The 19061-nt window shown below is 43.6% G+C and overlaps 1 protein-coding gene across 13 annotated transcripts in view; it reads left to right on the forward strand.

The window, feature by feature from the left end:
• nbeaa (neurobeachin a) overlaps nucleotides 1-19061 on the forward strand; it is a 59875-nt gene that overhangs the window by 33577 nt on the left and 7237 nt on the right. For 2 of the 13 annotated variants that reach the window (XM_086012960.1, XM_086012962.1), the window contains exons 23-53: nucleotides 206-598; nucleotides 782-999; nucleotides 1285-1438; nucleotides 2348-2371; nucleotides 2583-2654; nucleotides 3980-4160; nucleotides 4319-4443; nucleotides 4721-4789; nucleotides 4906-5074; nucleotides 5918-6270; nucleotides 7162-7298; nucleotides 7409-7563; nucleotides 8845-8971; nucleotides 9341-9460; nucleotides 10205-10338; nucleotides 11339-11400; nucleotides 12424-12488; nucleotides 12685-12793; nucleotides 13487-13653; nucleotides 13901-14025; nucleotides 14955-15104; nucleotides 15502-15638; nucleotides 15713-15830; nucleotides 16602-16704; nucleotides 16782-16897; nucleotides 17231-17343; nucleotides 17840-17980; nucleotides 18193-18312; nucleotides 18382-18534; nucleotides 18611-18775; nucleotides 18848-18937. In XM_086012960.1, coding sequence (XP_085869086.1) covers nucleotides 206-598; nucleotides 782-999; nucleotides 1285-1438; nucleotides 2348-2371; nucleotides 2583-2654; nucleotides 3980-4160; nucleotides 4319-4443; nucleotides 4721-4789; nucleotides 4906-5074; nucleotides 5918-6270; nucleotides 7162-7298; nucleotides 7409-7563; nucleotides 8845-8971; nucleotides 9341-9460; nucleotides 10205-10338; nucleotides 11339-11400; nucleotides 12424-12488; nucleotides 12685-12793; nucleotides 13487-13653; nucleotides 13901-14025; nucleotides 14955-15104; nucleotides 15502-15638; nucleotides 15713-15830; nucleotides 16602-16704; nucleotides 16782-16897; nucleotides 17231-17343; nucleotides 17840-17980; nucleotides 18193-18312; nucleotides 18382-18534; nucleotides 18611-18775; nucleotides 18848-18937 — 4365 coding nt within the window. The remainder of the gene's footprint in view (nucleotides 1-205; nucleotides 599-781; nucleotides 1000-1284; nucleotides 1439-2347; nucleotides 2372-2582; nucleotides 2655-3979; nucleotides 4161-4318; nucleotides 4444-4720; nucleotides 4790-4905; nucleotides 5075-5917; nucleotides 6271-7161; nucleotides 7299-7408; nucleotides 7564-8844; nucleotides 8972-9340; nucleotides 9461-10204; nucleotides 10339-11338; nucleotides 11401-12423; nucleotides 12489-12684; nucleotides 12794-13486; nucleotides 13654-13900; nucleotides 14026-14954; nucleotides 15105-15501; nucleotides 15639-15712; nucleotides 15831-16601; nucleotides 16705-16781; nucleotides 16898-17230; nucleotides 17344-17839; nucleotides 17981-18192; nucleotides 18313-18381; nucleotides 18535-18610; nucleotides 18776-18847; nucleotides 18938-19061) is intronic. The other 11 variants (XM_086012969.1, XM_086012970.1, XM_086012961.1 and 8 more) reach the window with 10 other exon arrangements.

The following is a 19061-nucleotide window of genomic DNA, read 5'->3' on the forward strand; positions in this document are numbered from 1 at the left end:
GCTAACCAACTAGGTCAGTAAATAATTAGTCAAACAACCAGCAAACTACCCGGCCAGGTAACAAATAATGTACCTTGTGCCCCCCCCCCCCCCCCCCCCAGAGATGTACTGCGGTCACGCTAGCCGGATAAACGGCCACTTGATTATGTACACAATTCAATGCTTTCCAATAGAAGAATCGAATTAAACTTTGTGATTTTTCCAGGTTGACGAGAAGCTCCTCCCTGCTCTGGCGGCCACCGACGCCCTGGTCCTGCCCGGTCCGGAACAGCCCGCCCCGCCCACCATCGCCAGCGACGATCTAAGCTTGCTGGCCCACATGACCAGCTGCAGCTCGGCCGGCGATCTCCCGGAGGACGGGCCCTTCAAGATTCAGAGCCCACTGGCCGATATTAGCTCCATCGCAGAGGCCCGGAACCAGGCGGCTTCTCGGCCCGACTTCCCTGAGGGAGACGGGGCAGACGGGGTGACAGGTGCCGATGGCGAGGCGGCGGCTCTCAAGGCGGGAGGAGGAGGAGACACGGCCAGCGTCACCTCTGATACCGAGCGGTCTGATGACGGCAAAGAGAAGAAGATATCAACAACTGCAACCACACAGGTGAGCACCAACGTGTTCAGGTTTCAAATTAGAGTTTGCCACCAGTTTTAGGGTTTCGGGATTAGGGTCTTAGGGTTTCAAAGTAGCGTTTCAAACCTGGGTTGGGGTACTTTATCAGGGTTTCAAGGGAGTGGTAAGATTCAAGTATAGTTTGAAGTGACACAGTGTTAACTTTGATGTCAGGCTCTGCACGGCCGCAGCACCTCCCAGCTGGAACGAGACCTCCGCGTGGATCTGGGCTTCAGGGGGATGCCCATGACGGAGGAGCAGAGACGCCAGTTCAGTCCTGGGCCGCGCACCACCATGTTCCGCATCCCAGAGTTCAAGTGGTCGCCCATGCACCAGAGGCTGCTCACTGACCTTCTATTTGCACTGGAGACCGACGTGCACGTGTGGAGAAGGTGAGGTACCTCTGGAAAATTCAGCCCCCAGATACGGTCTCACGTAGCAACATGTGCCTATCATCAGTAGACCCCCCAAGTTAGTTTGAGCAGATATTTCGGGCAATCAAGAAATTTGAAAATTCAGCCCCTGAAGCCAGTTTCACCTAGCAACATCACATTTTGTTGACATGTCTATCATGAATAGAACCACAAAAATGTCTCAAGAACCCAAGCCATAAAACAAAATGGAAATCTGCTGATTTTCTTGGAAGCTGCCATTTCAGACAAATGTTCTCCTTGCAGCCACTCCACCAAGTCAGTGATGGACTTTGTTAACAGCAATGAGAACATCATCTTCGTGCACAACACCATCCACCTCATCTCCCAGATGGTGGACAACATCATCATCGCCTGTGGGGGCATATTGCCGCTCTTGTCGGCCGCCACCTCACCCTCCGTAAGTGGCTCCACACTGTGCCGGGAGGGGGAACTGCTTCCGCTGCTTGTTGCGACGGTGACACCTTGTGGTGACATCTGACATGATTTAAAAAGTAAAACAAAACGGAAATAAAATTGGGGGTGCTTCTTTTTTGAGGTCTAACTCATACTTAACAGTATTTATTCTTTGTTTAATAGGGTGTCGGCAGAACCATCAAAGTTTAATTCTACAAATAGAAGGCTGTGATTGTCCTCCCAAAAAATGACATTTAATCCTTAAAAATGCCACATTGTGTCCATTTATTTCAAGAAAAGTACTGGTAATAATGCCAACTTCCAGCAAATGAAGAATCCCAAAATGTCCTACATTCAATGTTAATGGCCGTCAGAGTTTTCCAAAGACTACAATTTGCCTCAAGTTGGCCTTAAAAAGTCTGAAATTTGAGTATTTGATGGAAATTGCTCTAAAATAATTCTTTAAAAGTCTGGAAGTGGCCTTAAAAAGATCAACGACATTAAAATTGATCAAAGTGGCCTTTTAAAGCGTTCAAATTGATCAAAGTGGTCTCAGAATGAATTCGATTTGATGGAAAAAGCCCTAAAAAGTTTGAATTACACAAATTTGACCTTAAAAAAGTGATGACCTAAACTTTAATTGTTTTTACAAAAGTGGCCTTTAAAATGTGAAGATTTTTTTTTTTCAATATTGTGACAGTAAGTTAAAAATGACTTGTGCGGAATTATGCTGTTAGGCTACCAATTTGATAGTGTTTTTAGATTTGCCTTCCTTAAAGCTGCAGACACCCTCTTTCATCTTTCTGACTTAACCAACTTAATTTGTTGTTCATTTATTTAAATTCCTCTTTTCTTTTCCTCTCTGTGTGTGTTTTGTCGTCTTTTGGTTGTTGTCGTGTTTTTGCATGTGCAGACTTCTAAGAGTAGTACCAGCAGTGTAAGTTTGCTTCCTTCCTTCCTTTTTACTCTTTTCCTTTTTTGGGTCGGTGGGTTGCTCCCAGAACGGTGGGTTGCTCCCAATCTATGAATTTTGGCATTAAAAAAAAAATCTGTTATTTCCTACGTGGAATACATTGTGTTGGAACTTGGGGGTTCCACTGTTATCCTGTACTAGTTACTCTTATACTCCGTTTGTATGGAACTTAAAGATGAGGACGGGAGCGGCTGTGAAGGGCGAGGAGGTGACACCTGTCCCGGGGGGAGGAGGTGAAGGGGGCGAGGTGGGTAAAGCATAAAAAAAAAAGACTTCTGAATGACGTCACCGCCGGGGAGCTCCCAGCACTAGTGTGTCCTCACCCCTTTAAGTGTGCGTGTGACTGTGTGTGTGTGCACTTTTACTTTGCTCACTGGAGACGCGTGTGTTATTGACGGGTGAATTATTGCACTGAGACGTCGCACGCAACTTCACGTATGACGCCGCCGGCATGATGTGCACCTCCTCACTTTCTGAGACTGTAAACCACGGGTGGGGAAAGTACGGCACGCGGGCCACATACAAAGTCAAGAGTCCTGTGATATTTGCCGCATTATTTTAGCCAGTTTTTTTTTTGTAAATAATTTAATCGATTTATCGTATAAAAAAATAATATACCAAAGCTATTTGCAAAATGTTTAATGTTAATAATGAACATACAAAAATGAGCATGAATTACTGTATTTCATTTTTATTAACTACTAATATAAACAATTTCAGTTTTTTGAGTTAGTTAAATGTTTAATTGTAATTACATAAAAAATAAGTATTATTATATTAAAATCATTTACTTATGTAAAACGTAGTAAATTAACAATTTCACTTTTTTAAGCAATAAGTTGATTAATTCTAATTAAATTATAAGAATTCAACATGGACTGTTATTTAATTATTAAAAACAATTTTACATAAAATTCAAAAGTAGTAGTAGAATAAAAAAGATAACTGAATTAGTTCTAACTAAATTAATTAAAAGTGATGTAAATTAAAAATAAGCTTTCTTTTTAATCAAAACAACTATATTACTTAAAATAAATGCTGTGCAAAAAAATATTTTGTCACGTAATAGTGAGTTAAAGTTGAATTACGTTTTTTTTATTATTGAAATCTAACATTTGACATGAAGTACAACAATATTAGTAATATAAGCACTTGCGGTTTTATGTAATTAAATAACTGGTTAATTAAACATAATGAAATTAATATTATTATTATAATTATATTATAAATTCATAAAATGAGAATAAATTATTTTACTGTTAAAACTGTTTTTCATGAAAGTCTAAAAATATTACGAAAGGAAAAGTTTTTAAAATTAATCAAATCATTGGTTAATTATGAGAGTTAATTATTCATATACGCAATTCAAAAATGTGCATTTGACGTATTTTTTACATTGGAAAATCTTTTAACTTTTTTTTTTTAAACCTCAACTTCAAAACACCTGGCTCATCTGTTCCTTTAAAAAAAAAAAAATCAATTATGACCCTCAAGCTCAAACGTCTGTACACCCCTACTCGAAACAATGACCTCATCATCACCACGTGCGTGTGTGCGTGTCCGCACATTTAGACGGAGCTGGAGAACATCGAGGCGACGCAGGGCATGTCGTCGGAGACGGCCGTCACCTTCCTGTCGCGGCTGATGGCCATGGTGGACGTGCTGGTCTTCGCTAGCTCGCTCAACTTCAGCGAGATCGAGGCCGAAAAGAACATGTCCTCTGGCGGCCTCATGAGGCAGTGCCTCAGACTAGGTGAGCGGGCTTTTGCTTTGTGCTCTTTGCACATCATTTGCCTGTGGACCTGATGAACAAACTGCAAGTTTTCAAACATTCTGACAGCACTTCCGGTCATCTCTCCATTTAATGTAACCCGTGTTGGCTATTTTGTGTGACTTACTTGTGTGTGTCAGTGTGCTGTGTGGCGGTGAGGAACTGTCTGGAGTGCCGGCAAAGGCAGCGGGATCGCAACTGCAAGTCGTCTTTAACCAGCAGCAAGTCACAAGACAGCCTGCATGCCACCGCCGCTGCCAGCAAGGTGGCGTTCTCGCTCCCTTTATTACACACACACAAACTTGTATGAGCATGTTGTAACATATTATCCTGTGATGTGAGTTGGGCAATATATAATTAATAAAAGAGGGGAATAAAATGGGGCAAGTATAAAAAAAAAAAAAATACGCAAAAGGAGGAAAAAAATAATACTGACGTAAAATAAGTAATAAATACAAGTGGGAAAAAGAAACAGAAAAATATCATTCAACCCACGTAAAAGGGATGAATTAGTGAAATTGTTCCTGTTTGTTTGTGTTCAGCAGGACCCGGACCGCCTCCTACAGGACGTGGACATCAACCGTCTGCGTGCGGTGGTTTTTAGAGACGTGGTAAGCGTGTTATGCTATGTGTTGTTGTGTTAGCGGATCACACGTCACATCACGTGATTGCTTCACATGATCTGTGTTTTTTTTTTTTTTTTTTTTTGTTTTTTTTTTCCTCACAGGATGACAGCAAGCAAGCTCAGTTCCTGGCTCTGGCCGTGGTCTACTTCATCTCAGTGCTGATGGTGTCCAAGTACCGAGACATCCTGGAGCCTCAACGAGAGATCAGCAGGTCCACCAGCCTGTCCGGGCGCAGCATCCGACATGAGATCAACTCGCCCACCAGCACCGGTGACTTTATTTTTAATGTTCAAATACCTTTTTTTTCTTTCTATAAAAACATAATAGAGGTGCCTTGAGAACCAAGTTGAATTTGTTCCTTTGCCATCATTGTACCACATCAATGGAAATGCTTTTAATAATGACTTTTTCTTAACAGAAATAATAGCACTTTGTCCTTTATAAACAAATATAAAGTAATGTCAGAATGAAATAGAATGCAAACAATTAAACAGCCTCACTTTTTGCTTCAATTCAATGTGCTACTCCTCGTTTTAAGTTTGATTTGACAGTAAACTTGAACTGGGAATGGCAAAACAGTTTGAAGTCTCTTTTGACAAAATGTTCACTGTCTGCCAAACTGCTGCGTGTTGTGAAGTGAGTTGAGTTCACTGCCACCATACAGCACTTATATCGCAAATTTTGGCTGGCAAATCATCCGAATGTCTTGTTTCTTGAAAAACTTGAAATTCGGATCACGTGTGTCTCTCTCAAGGCACCGCTGTACTATCAAATTTTATATACACATTGAAAATATACATCTGGAGCCATCAATGTTGTGCGTCACTACAATGGATACGCACTCAAAATCATTTTTTTTCTAAAGGACAAGTCTTTATATCAAAATTGAACATCACTCACTACAGTACTGCTGTTCAAAAGCTCTTCCAGATGCTTGAGTCACAGAAATTGTGCATCAGTCACTACTCGTGACCGACGCCCAATTTTGACATTGTGCTTACAGTAGAAAATGGCTTTTCAGTAGCCGTCCACTGTAGTGACTGATGCACAACTTTGACCAATGTCCCCCAAACTTTCATGAATGTTATCATTATTTCTTCCTTGCGTCTCCAGAGCACCCGTCCTCGGCCTTCTCCGACCGCGACAAGCAGACGCCCACCCCTGTGGATGACTCCCCCCGCGCCGGCCTGCCCCACACGGACTCGGGCATCGGCGAGGAGGGCCACGTGGGCGGCTCGCTCAACGGCTCCGATATGGGCCTGGGGCTCGGCCTGGGCCTGGTGGGACGGGAGACGGACAGGGACCGGGACGTGGGCGGCGGCCAGGCAGACCTGCTGTGCAGTCTCTCGGACGTCAGGAGGTCGCAGGAGAGCCTCCTGGACTCCCCCCACAACCCCAACGCCGGACAGGCGCCCCCTTCGTCCATTTCCAGCATCAGCCAGACTAATAAAGGCATCAATGTCAAGGTGACAAACATGATCGGGAAAAGCCTGAAGCTCAGAGCTAAGTGTTAAAAAGCGTTATGAAAAAATGGCAAACAAATGTACGATGAACTAAAGACCCTGTGCTTGATGCCGATTCCGAAGATTTCCGAAGTTCTAAAATGAAATGACTCCATTATCAAGATAGCATAACTGTTGACAGGCCATTAACGAGCACTCAATTTCCTGTGGTACTTTTGTTGTGTTGTACACATAGATTCTAAAACTATTTAGTTCCTGCACTAAACTTTTCTCTCTTTTTGTTTACTTCCTGTTTTAAGTTCAATAGCAGCCCATTTAGGCAGCCAACATGGCTACAGGCATATTGACGCGGAACCTCATTCTTTTCAGGCTAGCACTCTTACGTTAGACTTCTATTAACTGTTAAGGTATTTACAAAAGCTCCCAAACATGGTTCTTTCTTCTTTACGTCCAATTTCCTGTTCTACAGCAGCCCATTGAGGCAACGTGTTGGCAGGCCTACTTTACCGGCCTGAGGAACCACACTCATTCTTACTAGTGTTTGAAACATATTAACTAATAACATATTACAGTAAGTTCCAGGCATGGTTCTTTTCTTGTTTACTTCCTATTCCGCGTTCTACTGCAGCCCATTTAGGCAGCCGTTTAGGCAGCTACGTACGTATTGATGTGCAAACTTCACTAGTTGGGGAAGCCTCACTCCATTCTCAATGCATATCAACTGTTGAAATAGTTACAAGTCCTAAATGTCACCCTCTTCTTGTTTACTTACTATTTTGACTTCTACTGCAGCCTGTTTAGGCAGCAGCCCTGAATGAATTGCACCCTCTGTTTGCAGTTGTAGCAAATTTCATTCTTAACAACATAGCATGTTTCCCTCTCTTTCTATTGCAGGAAATCCTGAAGAGCCTGGTGGCCGCGCCATTGGATGGCGGTGAGTCGGGCCAAGAGTCCGGCCCGACGCCATACCACCCCGATCCCGCCCTGAAGACCCACCCCATGCTGCCCATGCAGTTCCATTCCTTTGATAGGTTGGCTTCCTCCTTAGTCGGGCTGTCAGCCAGCAGCGAGTCGACGCTCTTTCGGATTGCCGCCATCATCTCCTCATCAATAGTAACCACTCTGTCCGTCTGCCTGACAGGAGCGTTGTGGTTCCGGTGAAAAAGCCGCCGCCTGGCAGCCTCTCCGTCAACACGGTGGGCACGCCCACCACCGGGGGCGCCGCCACCGCCGGCAGCACGCCGAACATCTTCGCCGCCGCCACCGCAACGCCCAAAAGCATGATCAACACCACAGGTGACCGATCACATCCATGAATACAAAATGCCGCTTAGAAGTGCATTTGCGCTGAGAATCGGGTTTAGTGCGGGTCAATGCGACGCCTCGCAGAATGCTAATGGGCAGATCCATCGGACATCGTGTTAGTCAGATGTGTGGCGGTGTGCATCCGAGGAGCGGAATGGAGCTCCCTTGCATGGATTCGTTTCTATTGATCGCCAGGCTGTCTGCACTCACTACGAAGGGAGCAGGTCACATTTGAGGGAGAGGAGCAGCAAATTGGAATTCTATCAGCATTCATTTGATTGTTTTGACATGAGTTTCTTTTAGAAGTTATTTTAATCATTTGTTTCTTTTTCATTGATTGACATTTTGTAGTGATGTAGTTAGTCGGTTGTTCAGCTGCAATTATTTTATTATGTTAGTTAAATATTTTCTGACTAGCTGCATTTATGTAAGTGTTATGATATATGCGTGTAAGTATACATGTCAATGTAGGTTTGTATATATTTAAATGTGTTTATATATAGGTAGTCATTTAAGAAATGTGTTTTTATTGATTTTTATTTTCATTCATACATTTATTTTTGTTTTGTTTCCCATCACCTGTATTTATTAAATATTCATAATATTTTTTAAATAGTTTGTTCTTGTTGCTTATTTGGTTATTTGAACTGGGGTTTTTTTTATCAGAAGTTATTTATTTATATTTTATTAGATTTCTATTTGTTATTTTTGTTTATGATTTATTAAGATTTTGTCATCTGCAATGGTGGATTTTTTTTCATTCATTATTGTTTCTTTTTAAATTGTTCTTGATTTATGTAGTTCATTTATTTAGTTTAATTGTATTTTATAATTACATTTTACTATGTTTTCAATTTTATTTTATTTAATTATTATTTTATTTAGTAAGTTACTTACCACTGGCGTCGAGTGGAATCTTGGCAAAGACCATCTCTTTTTAGGAAACCGAATAAAATTGTTGAACCATTAAAAATTGCACCATTAAAGAGAGCAAACCATGTTTAACATTACTGGTCAATAATTTGCATTAAAAATAAACAGATATCCATGTGGGGCCCGACCAATAGTATGGATTTGAGAAAAAATATCAAATTGACCAAATTTGGACATAGGATGTTCTTCCCGACAGTGACCATTAAGTAGTTGAGTTATTTTCAGTCATCTGCATCTTAGCTGTGTCCTGCGGCTGACGTGCACCATATTGTTACTTACCTTCCATGTTCTTCTTCTCCCACCTTTCCTTTTGTCCATCCGTCCATCCATCTTGCCCAGGCGCCACAGACTCTGCGTCGTCCTCATCGTCTTCGTCGTCATCGTTTGTGAACGGCGCCACCAGCAAGAATCTGCCCGCCGTCCAGACGGTGGCGCCCATGCCTGAAGACACAATGGAGAACATGAGGTCAGAGAGAGCCTTCAACCTTTTTCCACCCCTTTCTTACTCTTCCTCATATGGCTTCAGTTTGTTTTGTTTACTTCCTGCTTCACCTGCTCTCGCTTCTCTCATCGGTCCTCATTCTACCCTTGCAAAAAGCCCCTGCCCCCCCAACATGTTTTCAAAGGACCTATGCAAATTTTAGGCTAACAAACTCATGGAAACTTATACAGACAACAACGTTGTGTCATGTTTGCCCATTGGTTAACATTCTGTGATGTCACATGGTTGGCAATGAGTCAGCGTTCTGTATGTTTGCCTCTTGGTCGACAGTCAGTACGCACGTCCCTTAATCATGTGTGTGTATGTGTGTGTGTGCGTGCGTTTGTGTTGCAGTGCCTATTGTGAGGTGGCGCAGTGTGCATTGCGCAGCGGTCAGACGCCCCCTGAGCTCAAGTCTTTTAGCTCTCTGGCAGGCTTCCAGGCAGCCCCCCGAGATGCAGGACAGTGTTTTAGGCAAGAAATACGCTCCGCCATATACTCCCCGTGCCCCACCAACCTTCACCACATGCATACACACAAGCAAAAGTGCTTTAAAAGTCAAGTAGTAACCCGTAAATCCAAATACCGCTATGTTGCCATAACGTTTTCTGAATCTCACATTAGCATTGCTGTATTCCACAGCAGCTCCACACCAGTTCAGTAAGTGGCGGTAGTTCATCTTACCGAGCGGGTCTAAATTTTGTGCTTCTGGGCCAATGTTGGATTTTTAATACGGACAGATGGACCAGTTTAAAAGTGAAAGTTAGAAATGTGAACATGAAATAGTTCATTTTAATGAACAGAATATTCAGAAAACATTTATGTTAGAAAATAATGAACTCGTTATTTAAGAAAATAAACGGTTGTTCAAGACATTTGTAATATTGTTTGTATTTTTTGTAACAAATCATTCACACCATTTATTTCATTGAACTAAACAATTTTGCAATGTTTCGTTTTATTACCTCAAATCTCAATACCTAAAACTGTTCAATGTATATCTCAAGCCTAAAATGTTGATTTGAATAATAAATTGGATTTTGTGAAAACAAATCGGACATTTGATTTTTATGGCCGTATCACCCAGTGCGTGTGCATCTTTCCTGCCTCCTGTTTTGCCTCATGCGCACCCCTCCCCGCATGTTCACCCCCTTGCCGACGATGACGTCGCCAGAAGGCTAACGGTAATTTACTGTATTCCCCAACCCCACCCCGCAGCATCACCACCAAGCTGGAGCGAGCCCTGGAGAAGGTGGCGCCGCTCCTGAGGGAAATTTTTGTGGACTTTGCGCCCTTCCTGTCGCGCACGTTGCTCGGGAGTCATGGGCAGGAGCTGCTCATTGAAGGTACAGGTGCTGTACAACAAACCTTACTACTATACGCGTCTGCTCTCGCACGGCCACTGTCTCCACTCACAGTCTGAGTGAGTGAGTGAGTGAGTGAGTGAGTGAGTGAGTGGATAAGTAAACCTGAGTGGATTGGCAAGTGAGTGCATGGATCAACAAGTGAGTAGATAGAACAAGAACAAGTGACTGGATGTATGAACGAGTGAGTGTTTCGGAAAGTGAATGAGTGAGTGTTAATTTCTGTGAGTGCATTGTCTGAGTGAAAGAGTGAGTGAGCGGACGTCTCAGTGTGTGAGAGGATAGGCGTGTGAGTGAGCAAGAGAGTGAATGGGTAGGTCAACCTGGGTCAATAGACAAGTGAGTGGGTAAACGCATGGATCGATGAACACGTGACGGGCTAAGTGAGTGACTAGGTGAACAAGTGAGTGGATGAGTGAGTGAGTGATTAGGCGACTCGGTGAGTGAGTGTATCGGTGAAGGAGTGAGTTCCTAGGTGAAGGAGTGAATGGGTGAATGTGTGAGTGGATAGGCGAGTGAGTGAATAATTGAGTAGGTGATGAGTGAGTAGTTGAGTGACAGAGTGGTTTTTGTTTCGTCTTCGAGCTGGCTGCTTCACTCATTCACCAAGCAGGTATGACGTCCTTTCTTGTAAAGTGTAGCATCAGCTAATGCTAATCATTTATTATTATTATTATTGTTATTATTATTACCAAGACTTTTAAAGACCTGCTTCACTCTTCCCGCTGTTCACCTGCTTCTTGGCGTCCTGTTCTTGTCCTCCACTGTCTTCATGTCCTCTTTCTCTCCAGGTCTTTTCTTTCTCACTTCTTTTCTCCTTCCTCTCCTGCCCTGATCTTGTTTGTTTTGTCGTCTCTGTCGCATGCTTTTTATAAACTCTTCAATTTGGACAACTTCAGATGATATTTTGGGCCAAGCCCACAGAGAGCGTGTGTGTGCGTGTGCGCGTGTGATCAGGACGGCTTGTGACTGTCTCCACGCACTGCAGGTCTGGTGTGTATGAAGTCCAGCACGTCAGTGGTGGAGCTCGTCATGCTGCTCTGCTCTCAGGTGAGTTTTTAGGTGAACTCGCCTGCTCTCAGGTCCGTTCTTATATAGTATGGAGATGACTACTGCTCTCAAGTCAGTTTTCCATGCAGGCATAAGAGGCCTTCGTGCTTATTGATCATCCCTGCAGCATGTCTAAGTGGCGCATTGCAGATGTAATACAATATGTATTTCCTTCAAGGCGGTCTTCTTGGCGCGGCAGACGCCAGCACAGAGTAAAATTGAGACTTCTTTCATATAGAAAATATCACAAAACTGAGGAAAATGACAAAAAATACAATTAAATCGCATGTCAGTGCCAATTTGCTCCTACTTTTGTTGTTTTCAGGAAAGAAACAATATTTCTAACCAAAACGGGCAAGCTACGAGGCGTCACCTAGTCCTAGCCAACCAGGAAAAAAAATTGCATTTTTTTTTTTTTTTTGTCTGTAAATTTTAACTTGATTCTCCTCCGATTCACATTTTCATTCAAATTATTTTCAACATAATGATGAGCATGAAGAATTATGTGTTATGTGTTATGATGTTAAACAAGAATAATGCTAATGTATTGATTTTAAAAGAAACTTACCCCCACATTGGTTTTGCTCTTTTTCTTCTAAAAAGGTCACTTAAGCCTTCCAACTATTGCCTTTAAGTTCTTCCATGTTGTCTGGATGGAGCCATCCCGGTGTGTTCCTTCAGGGAGCATCTGGTTCTGCCTTTCAGATTCCTAGCCCTCGTCTCTTCCTTCTCTTCTTCCTCCTCCTCTTCCCTCGTGTAGTATTACCCGGGCAGGCTCCGGCCTTCCCGCCATTAGAGGCCCAGGAGAGGAAACTCGAGCCTAGATATCGATCGCGTAACGGGAGATGCTCTCCCTCGTGTGTCCTTGGAGGCCCTAAAAGCTCCATTAGCACGTAGCTAATGTGCAGCACTCATAGCTTTTAGCAACTTCCTACACTCTGTGATGGCACCCAAAAATCAGCACTAGTTGTTTTCCTCTTTGATATAAAAAAGAAATGTAAATGAACGTTTATTGTCTTTTAGGAATGGCAGAATTCCATCCAGAAGAACGCAGGACTGGCGTTCATTGAGCTTATTAATGAAGGAAGGTAACTACAGTAAATTTTGTGAGACTTGCACAAAAAGAAAAAAAACTGTTTTATTTTTGTTAACGGTCGAGTTTTCCAACTTTAATCTCAAAATTACTCCTTTTTTTTTCTAAAAAAAACAACAACTTATTTTTCTTATAATGAATGTGGCATGTGTGTCTTGCAGCCTTAACAGTTTGTGCGTGTGTGTTGTCAGACTTCTGTGTCACGCCATGAAGGATCACATCGTGCGCGTGGCCAATGAGGCCGAGTTCATCTTGAACCGCCAGCGAGCAGAAGACGTGCACAAGCACGCTGAGTTTGAGGTACGTTTGCCGGCGGCCCCAGCTGCAAGTGTTTACTGTAAATGTTTATGATACAAATCTTAAAATGATATGTTGTTGGAGTTGAACTTCTGACAGTATTGAAGCCAACCACAGCAAGGAGGAGATGTCAGACCTTTTAAAAATCTGCCTTTTTTTCTGGGAAAATTATTTGCATGTCTCTAAAAAAGATACCTGGTGAAAATACATCTTTTTTGTTGATAATATGACATTTTCTTAAGACAAAAAAGACTATTGATTAATCTTGCAAAATATAACCTTTCCTGGAAAAAGTATGACTGTCCGTAAAAAAAGTGGGGAAAAAAGCCTTTTCCCAAAAAGGAGAGACTTTTTGTGGAAAAAAATAAACTTAAAAAAAAATCTCACAAAATACAAAAAAAAAAATTCCCTAGAAAATATGCCTTTTCCTCCAAATCTTGACTTTTTCCTGGAAAGAAAATATTACCTGTGCTTTTTATTTACAAAATTAGATTTTTTTCTGTAGAAAAAAAAGACTTTTAGTATGTATTTCTAGAAAAAAAAGAAATTTGCAAAATATAACTTTTTCTGGAAAGCGATATGCCATTTAATCTTGTAAAATAGAACTGTTTCTGCACGTGCGGCGGGGTTCCCGCCTTCCAATGCCAAATATTGAAATATTTCCAATCCAAATGTTTCCATGAAATTTTTTTGCAGTCAAACTGTGCCCAGTACGCGGCCGACCGTCGCGAGGAGGAGAAGATGTGCGACCACCTAATCAGTGCCGCGAAGCACCGAGACCATGTGACCGCCAACCAACTCAAGCAGAAGATCCTCAACATCCTGACCAATAAGCACGGAGCTTGGGGCACCATGTCGCAGAGGTCAGTTATCATGGAAACCACAGGCTAAACTGTCACTAGTGAAGCAGCACGTGATTCATTAGCCAAAGTTTTTTTGTTTTTTTGTTTTTTTTTACGCTGCTATTTTTCAAGTTCATGCTTCGTATCAGTGTACACAATATGACCTTAATTTCCAAATATCATGACCTTTCAATCAATTTTTACCACGGGGTCAAAATCTTTTCCGGCCTGATACATATTGTCTCCTGCCCGTGTTCATCTCTTTTAGCCAATTGCACGACTTCTGGCGTCTGGACTACTGGGAGGACGACCTGCGCAGGAGACGGAGATTCGTGAGAAACGCCTTCGGGTCCACGCATGCCGACGTGGCACTCAAATGTCTCGACGACTACGGTCAGTTTCAGAGGCGTTTTTACTTGGCAAAGTTGAAAGTTCTAGGTCAAATTTTAAGGGCGTTACAATGTCAAGCTCATAAAATACTCCCGCAAAAAATAGCTTTTCCTCGATTGTCAGCCAATCGTCTCCAAACAGATGGGAGTTACGCAGCTGTTCATATATTGTTGTCAAATAACTCGTCTGAGAGGAGAGTTCTCCAATAATGTGATACAAAATCAATTTTTATAAAACCATATTTAGTCATACCTCAAATTATACGTCTTGATAGGGTCTTTCCAGATCTATAACTTTCATGTCAATGTCATATTTTGCTGTGATAACCAAAAAACATGATTTTGTTCTTAAGATGGGAACTGTCTCATAAAACATCCAAAAACCCATTTGAAACAAACCACAGCAAGTCATTACTCAAACTGGAGGTCTTGATGACGGCTTTCCAGATCTGTAGTTATATTGTCAATAAGCCCTCAAATGGCGACATAATATCCAAATAACCGTGTTTTAAGCTAGAAAAGGTGATTCATAACAGTGCCGAAAATCGATTTGCAACAAACAACATTGAGTCATAACTCAAATTAGAGGTCGTACTGGAGACGTCCGAGATTTGTAATTATGTTGTCGATATGTCCTCACACAGAATGACATAAAATATCCCAAAAACGTAGAACATGTGACTCACAACAACGTCAGAAATCCATTTGCAGCAAAACACATCAATTCATACCTCAAATTAGAGGTCTTGGAGAGAGTTTTCCAGGTCTGTAATTATTGTGTCTTTAGCTCTTCATATAATGATAAATTAGCAAAAAAACATTTTAGTTGTAAAGTGTCACCTATCTCCACTGCTATTAAGCTCAAAGCAACACTATGTATGTCTCCCTTACTGTTACTGCAAGCTCCTCACGCATCACGTCTTCTTGAAACAGGCACGGAGGAGGAGGAGGAAGGCGTCAAGTCCAAGAAGACTTTCCGCAGCCAGTCGGTGGTGGCGCAGAACCCGGAGGCCGAGTTGATGCTGGAAGGCGACGACGACGCTGTCAGCCTCCTGCAGGAGAAAGAGATCGACAACCTCGCAGGTAAGACCCACGCAGTGGCCGTGTGCGCTCGCTCGCTCTCAGCGCCCCCCGGTGACCGAACTGTCTTTTATTTCTAGCGCCTTTCCGACCCCGACTTTTTACTTCCAGAGGCAAGTTGTGCTGGTTTCAACTGTTAGCAGACTAACGGCAGAACAGATGATGATCATTAACACAATCATATTTCACTCGATTAATCATACAAATGCTAAACTTTTTATCGTTGTTTTTTTACAGACTTGTTTTTTAAAGGCAAAAACCTAACCTAACAAACAAATGTGTTTTTCCACTGAGATGTACAGGGATCACAAAACCAACGTCAGCAATACTAATCAACACCGACAGCGAGCTTCAACTTTAACTTTGGCTTCAACCTAACTTGTACGACATCGCCCTGCAGGCCCAGTAGTGCTGAGCACGCCGGCCCAGCTGGTGGCACCGGTGGTAGTGGCCCGCGGAACGCTCTCCATCACCACGACGGAGATCTACTTCGAGGTGGACGAGGACGACCCCGTCTTTAAGAAGGCTGACGCTAAGGTGGGCATGCACAAGCACCAGCCGGGTGGCATCTTTGCAATGTTGTTGTTGTAATATTCTCATTGCGCGTACAGGTGCTGGCCTACTCAGAGGGTCTGCACGGCAAGTGGATGTTCAGCGAGATCCGAGCCGTGTTTTCCAGACGCTACTTGCTGCACAACACGGGTCTGGAGGTCTTCATGGCCAACAGAAGTAAGATGGCAGTTGAAAGCACACCAACATTTTTGAAAATTCAGCCCCCGTGGCCTGTTTCTCTTGGTAGGCATTTCATGAGAAGAACCTATGCTGTCATGCAAAGAGGAAGCCTGGCATTTTGGTTTCAGGGTTTTAATGGTATTGTCAATTTGGCCATTTTGGAGCATGGTGGCCAAGTTTGAGTCACCAATCCTTTCAAAAACTCAGCTCCTGAAGCCAGTTTCACATAGCAACTTGAAGTTTGGTCGGCATGTCTATTATGAATAGACTGACAAAAAAGTCTCAAGAAGCCAAACCAGAAAGACTCGGTAAGTCTGACATTTTTGTTTGAAGGGGCCATTTAAGGGTCAGTTTAGGCATGTTGGAGAAGGACGGAAAAGTTTGGTTCATCAACATTTTTGAAAATTCAGGCCTGTGGAAGTGGAAGTCATTTCCACATACCAACATGACATTTGGTAGGCATGTCTATTGTAAGTAGACCAACAAAAACGTTTCAAGAAGCCATAAGTGGAAAAAAGTCAGGAAGTCTGCCATTAAAGTTTCAAGTTTTAGGGTCAGTTTGGCAATTTTGGAACATGGTGGAAAAGTGAGTCTTACCAACGTTATTGAAAATCTATCCCGCCAAAATCCAGTTTCATTTAGGTACACCAAATTTGGTACACATATCTAAAACCAACAGGAAGTCTGCCATTTTGTTTTTTAGGGTAATTGTGTTTCTTGAAAAATAGCATCTGCGTGAGTAGTAATGATGGTTTTCTTCCTCGTCAGCGTCGGTGATGTTCAACTTTCCCGACCAGGCCACAGTCAAGCGGGTGGTCTACAGCCTCCCGCGGGTGGGCGTGGGAACTAGCTACGGTCTGCCTCAAGCCAGGTAGGTGCGAGCTGCCAATGGGTGACCTATCTGGTCGGCTTTCACCACTGACCCGTGTTTGTGATGTTTATGTGAAGGCGGATCTCTTTGGCCACGCCGCGTCAGCTCTTCAAGTCGTCCAACATGACGCAGCGTTGGCAGCGCAGGGAGATCTCCAACTTTGAGTACCTCATGTTCCTCAACACCATCGCAGGTTAGCACAACAATCTAGCATACCATTTTTTTTCATAAACCCGTAAGACAGTTTAGAGTGTTGAAAGAATAGCCTATTGTTTTTTTTTTTTTTTTTTTTTTATGAACAAAGATGATTTTGAACCTTCATACTTAGTAAACGTTTTTCTGTAAAGACCAAAGACAAGTTCAAGTTGTGAATGCAGCTAGCGTACACGTTTTCCAAGTGATGACAATTTAGAAGTAATAAACTGTTTATAATGAAAGGCCTTAATGATAGTGAAAATGTCAGCCAATCCTTCACTGTGCTGATGAAAGCTCTCTAATGAGCCACACGTGATGTTGGCGCCCACAGGGAGGACGTACAACGACCTGAACCAGTACCCCGTCTTCCCCTGGGTGCTCACCAACTACGATTCCGAGGAGCTGGATCTCACGTTGCCTGGCAACTTCCGAGATCTTTCCAAGGTTCGAGTGCTCATTCTTGCACTTTCACGCCTTTGTCACCGCAACTCATTAGCTTTGAAAAATCAAAAGTCTCGCTGGTGTACAAACAGAAGAAAAAAGCCATGTTGGTTTGCCATGATTGAGGCAGCCATTTCAGGCTCATTTTGGTCTTTTCCAGGAGGTCCTTCAAAAGCAATTAGATGGGTGACACTAAAACGCGCCACGTTGAAGTTTTCATTATTGCGTGTGGAAAGAACAGGGCGGCCAAGTTTCATAACTTGTCATAAAACAGGGAGGTCCTAGCTTAAGAAAATATTTTGAGAATTCAGTCAACAAAGACATTTTCACTTAGCAACATGAAATTTGGTAGGCCTATCTATAATGAGGAGACCCGCAAAAAAATCTTGAGAAGCCAGGCCCAAAAACACATTCAGAGGCACCCCCTACTGGCACAAATGCAGAGATTACTATGAAGTTTACTGTTTTTTTTTTTTAAACCCTTACTGTTTTCCCGCAGCCAATTGGCGCTCTGAACCCCAAGCGGGCTGCGTTCTATGCCGAACGCTATGAGACCTGGGAAGACGACAGCGCGCCACCCGACCACTACGCCACCCTCTACTCCACGGCGCACTCAACCCTCATGTGGATGCTCCGAATAGTGAGTAACAGTAGTCGCGGTGTTTGCGGCTTGCTCAGACGAAATCAATGCATTTCTTTCTTTAACTTGACACTAGATTGATTTTAAGTTGGACTTGACTTGTGGACCAAGGCCTGTCCAATTTAGAAGACATCATTATTTTCACTTTATAGGGACTTTTAAGTTAGATTTGACTCAAGCTAAGTATGACCGAGGTGTGTTTCTGTCCACAGGAGCCCTTCACCACCTTCTTCCTCAACGCCAACGACGGCAAGTTCGACCACGCCGACCGAACCTTCTCGGGCATCGGCCGTTCGTGGAGGAACTGCCAGCGGGACACGGCGGACGTGACGGTAAGGCAGCCCGTCGAGGCGGCCACCTCCTCAGGTACCCCCTCTGACGGCACTGTGGCGGTTCGGCAGGAGCTGATACCAGAGTTCTACTACCTGCCCGAGATGTTCGTCAACAGCAACGAGTACGAGCTGGGCGTGCGCGACGACGGGCTGCCCGTCTGCGACGTTGAGCTGCCCGTCTGGGCCAAGAAGCCCGAAGACTTTGTGCGCATCAACCGCATGGTGAGGCCGCCTTTCTAGTGAGCGTAGCGTAGCGCGTCTTGCGGCGGCGGGGTCTGAAAAAGTTCCTCCCCTCTAGGCGCTGGAGAGCGAGTTTGTGTCGTGCCAGCTGCACCAATGGATCGACCTGATCTTCGGATACAAGCAGCGGGGCCCCGAGGCCGTGCGGGCGCTCAACGTCTTCAACTTCCTGTCCTACGAGGGCGCCGTCAACTTGGACAACCTGGACGCGGCGCAGCGGGAGGTCGGCGGATGGGTCGCCGCAACAGGTCGAGGCTCTAACGTGCTCTAGACTGACGCTTCTGTGTCCGTGCAGGTGATGGAGGCGCAGATTCAGGCGTGCGGGCAGATCCCATCGCAGCTGTTAATTGAGCCGCACCCGCCTCGATCCTCCGCCATGCACCTGGTTAGACCATTCACACACGCCACGTGTCTATCCTCACTCGCTGCTGTCCAGAAGCAGGTTTCTTAACGTCAGCATTATAATAGTCACCAACCTTTTGGAAAGTGAAAGCTGTTTTTTTTTTTCT

The sequence above is a fragment of the Filicampus tigris genome, chromosome 17 (assembly GCF_054856515.1).
Source record: "Filicampus tigris isolate MCC_2025a chromosome 17, RoL_Ftig_1.0, whole genome shotgun sequence".
Lineage (NCBI taxonomy): Eukaryota > Metazoa > Chordata > Actinopteri > Syngnathiformes > Syngnathidae > Filicampus > Filicampus tigris.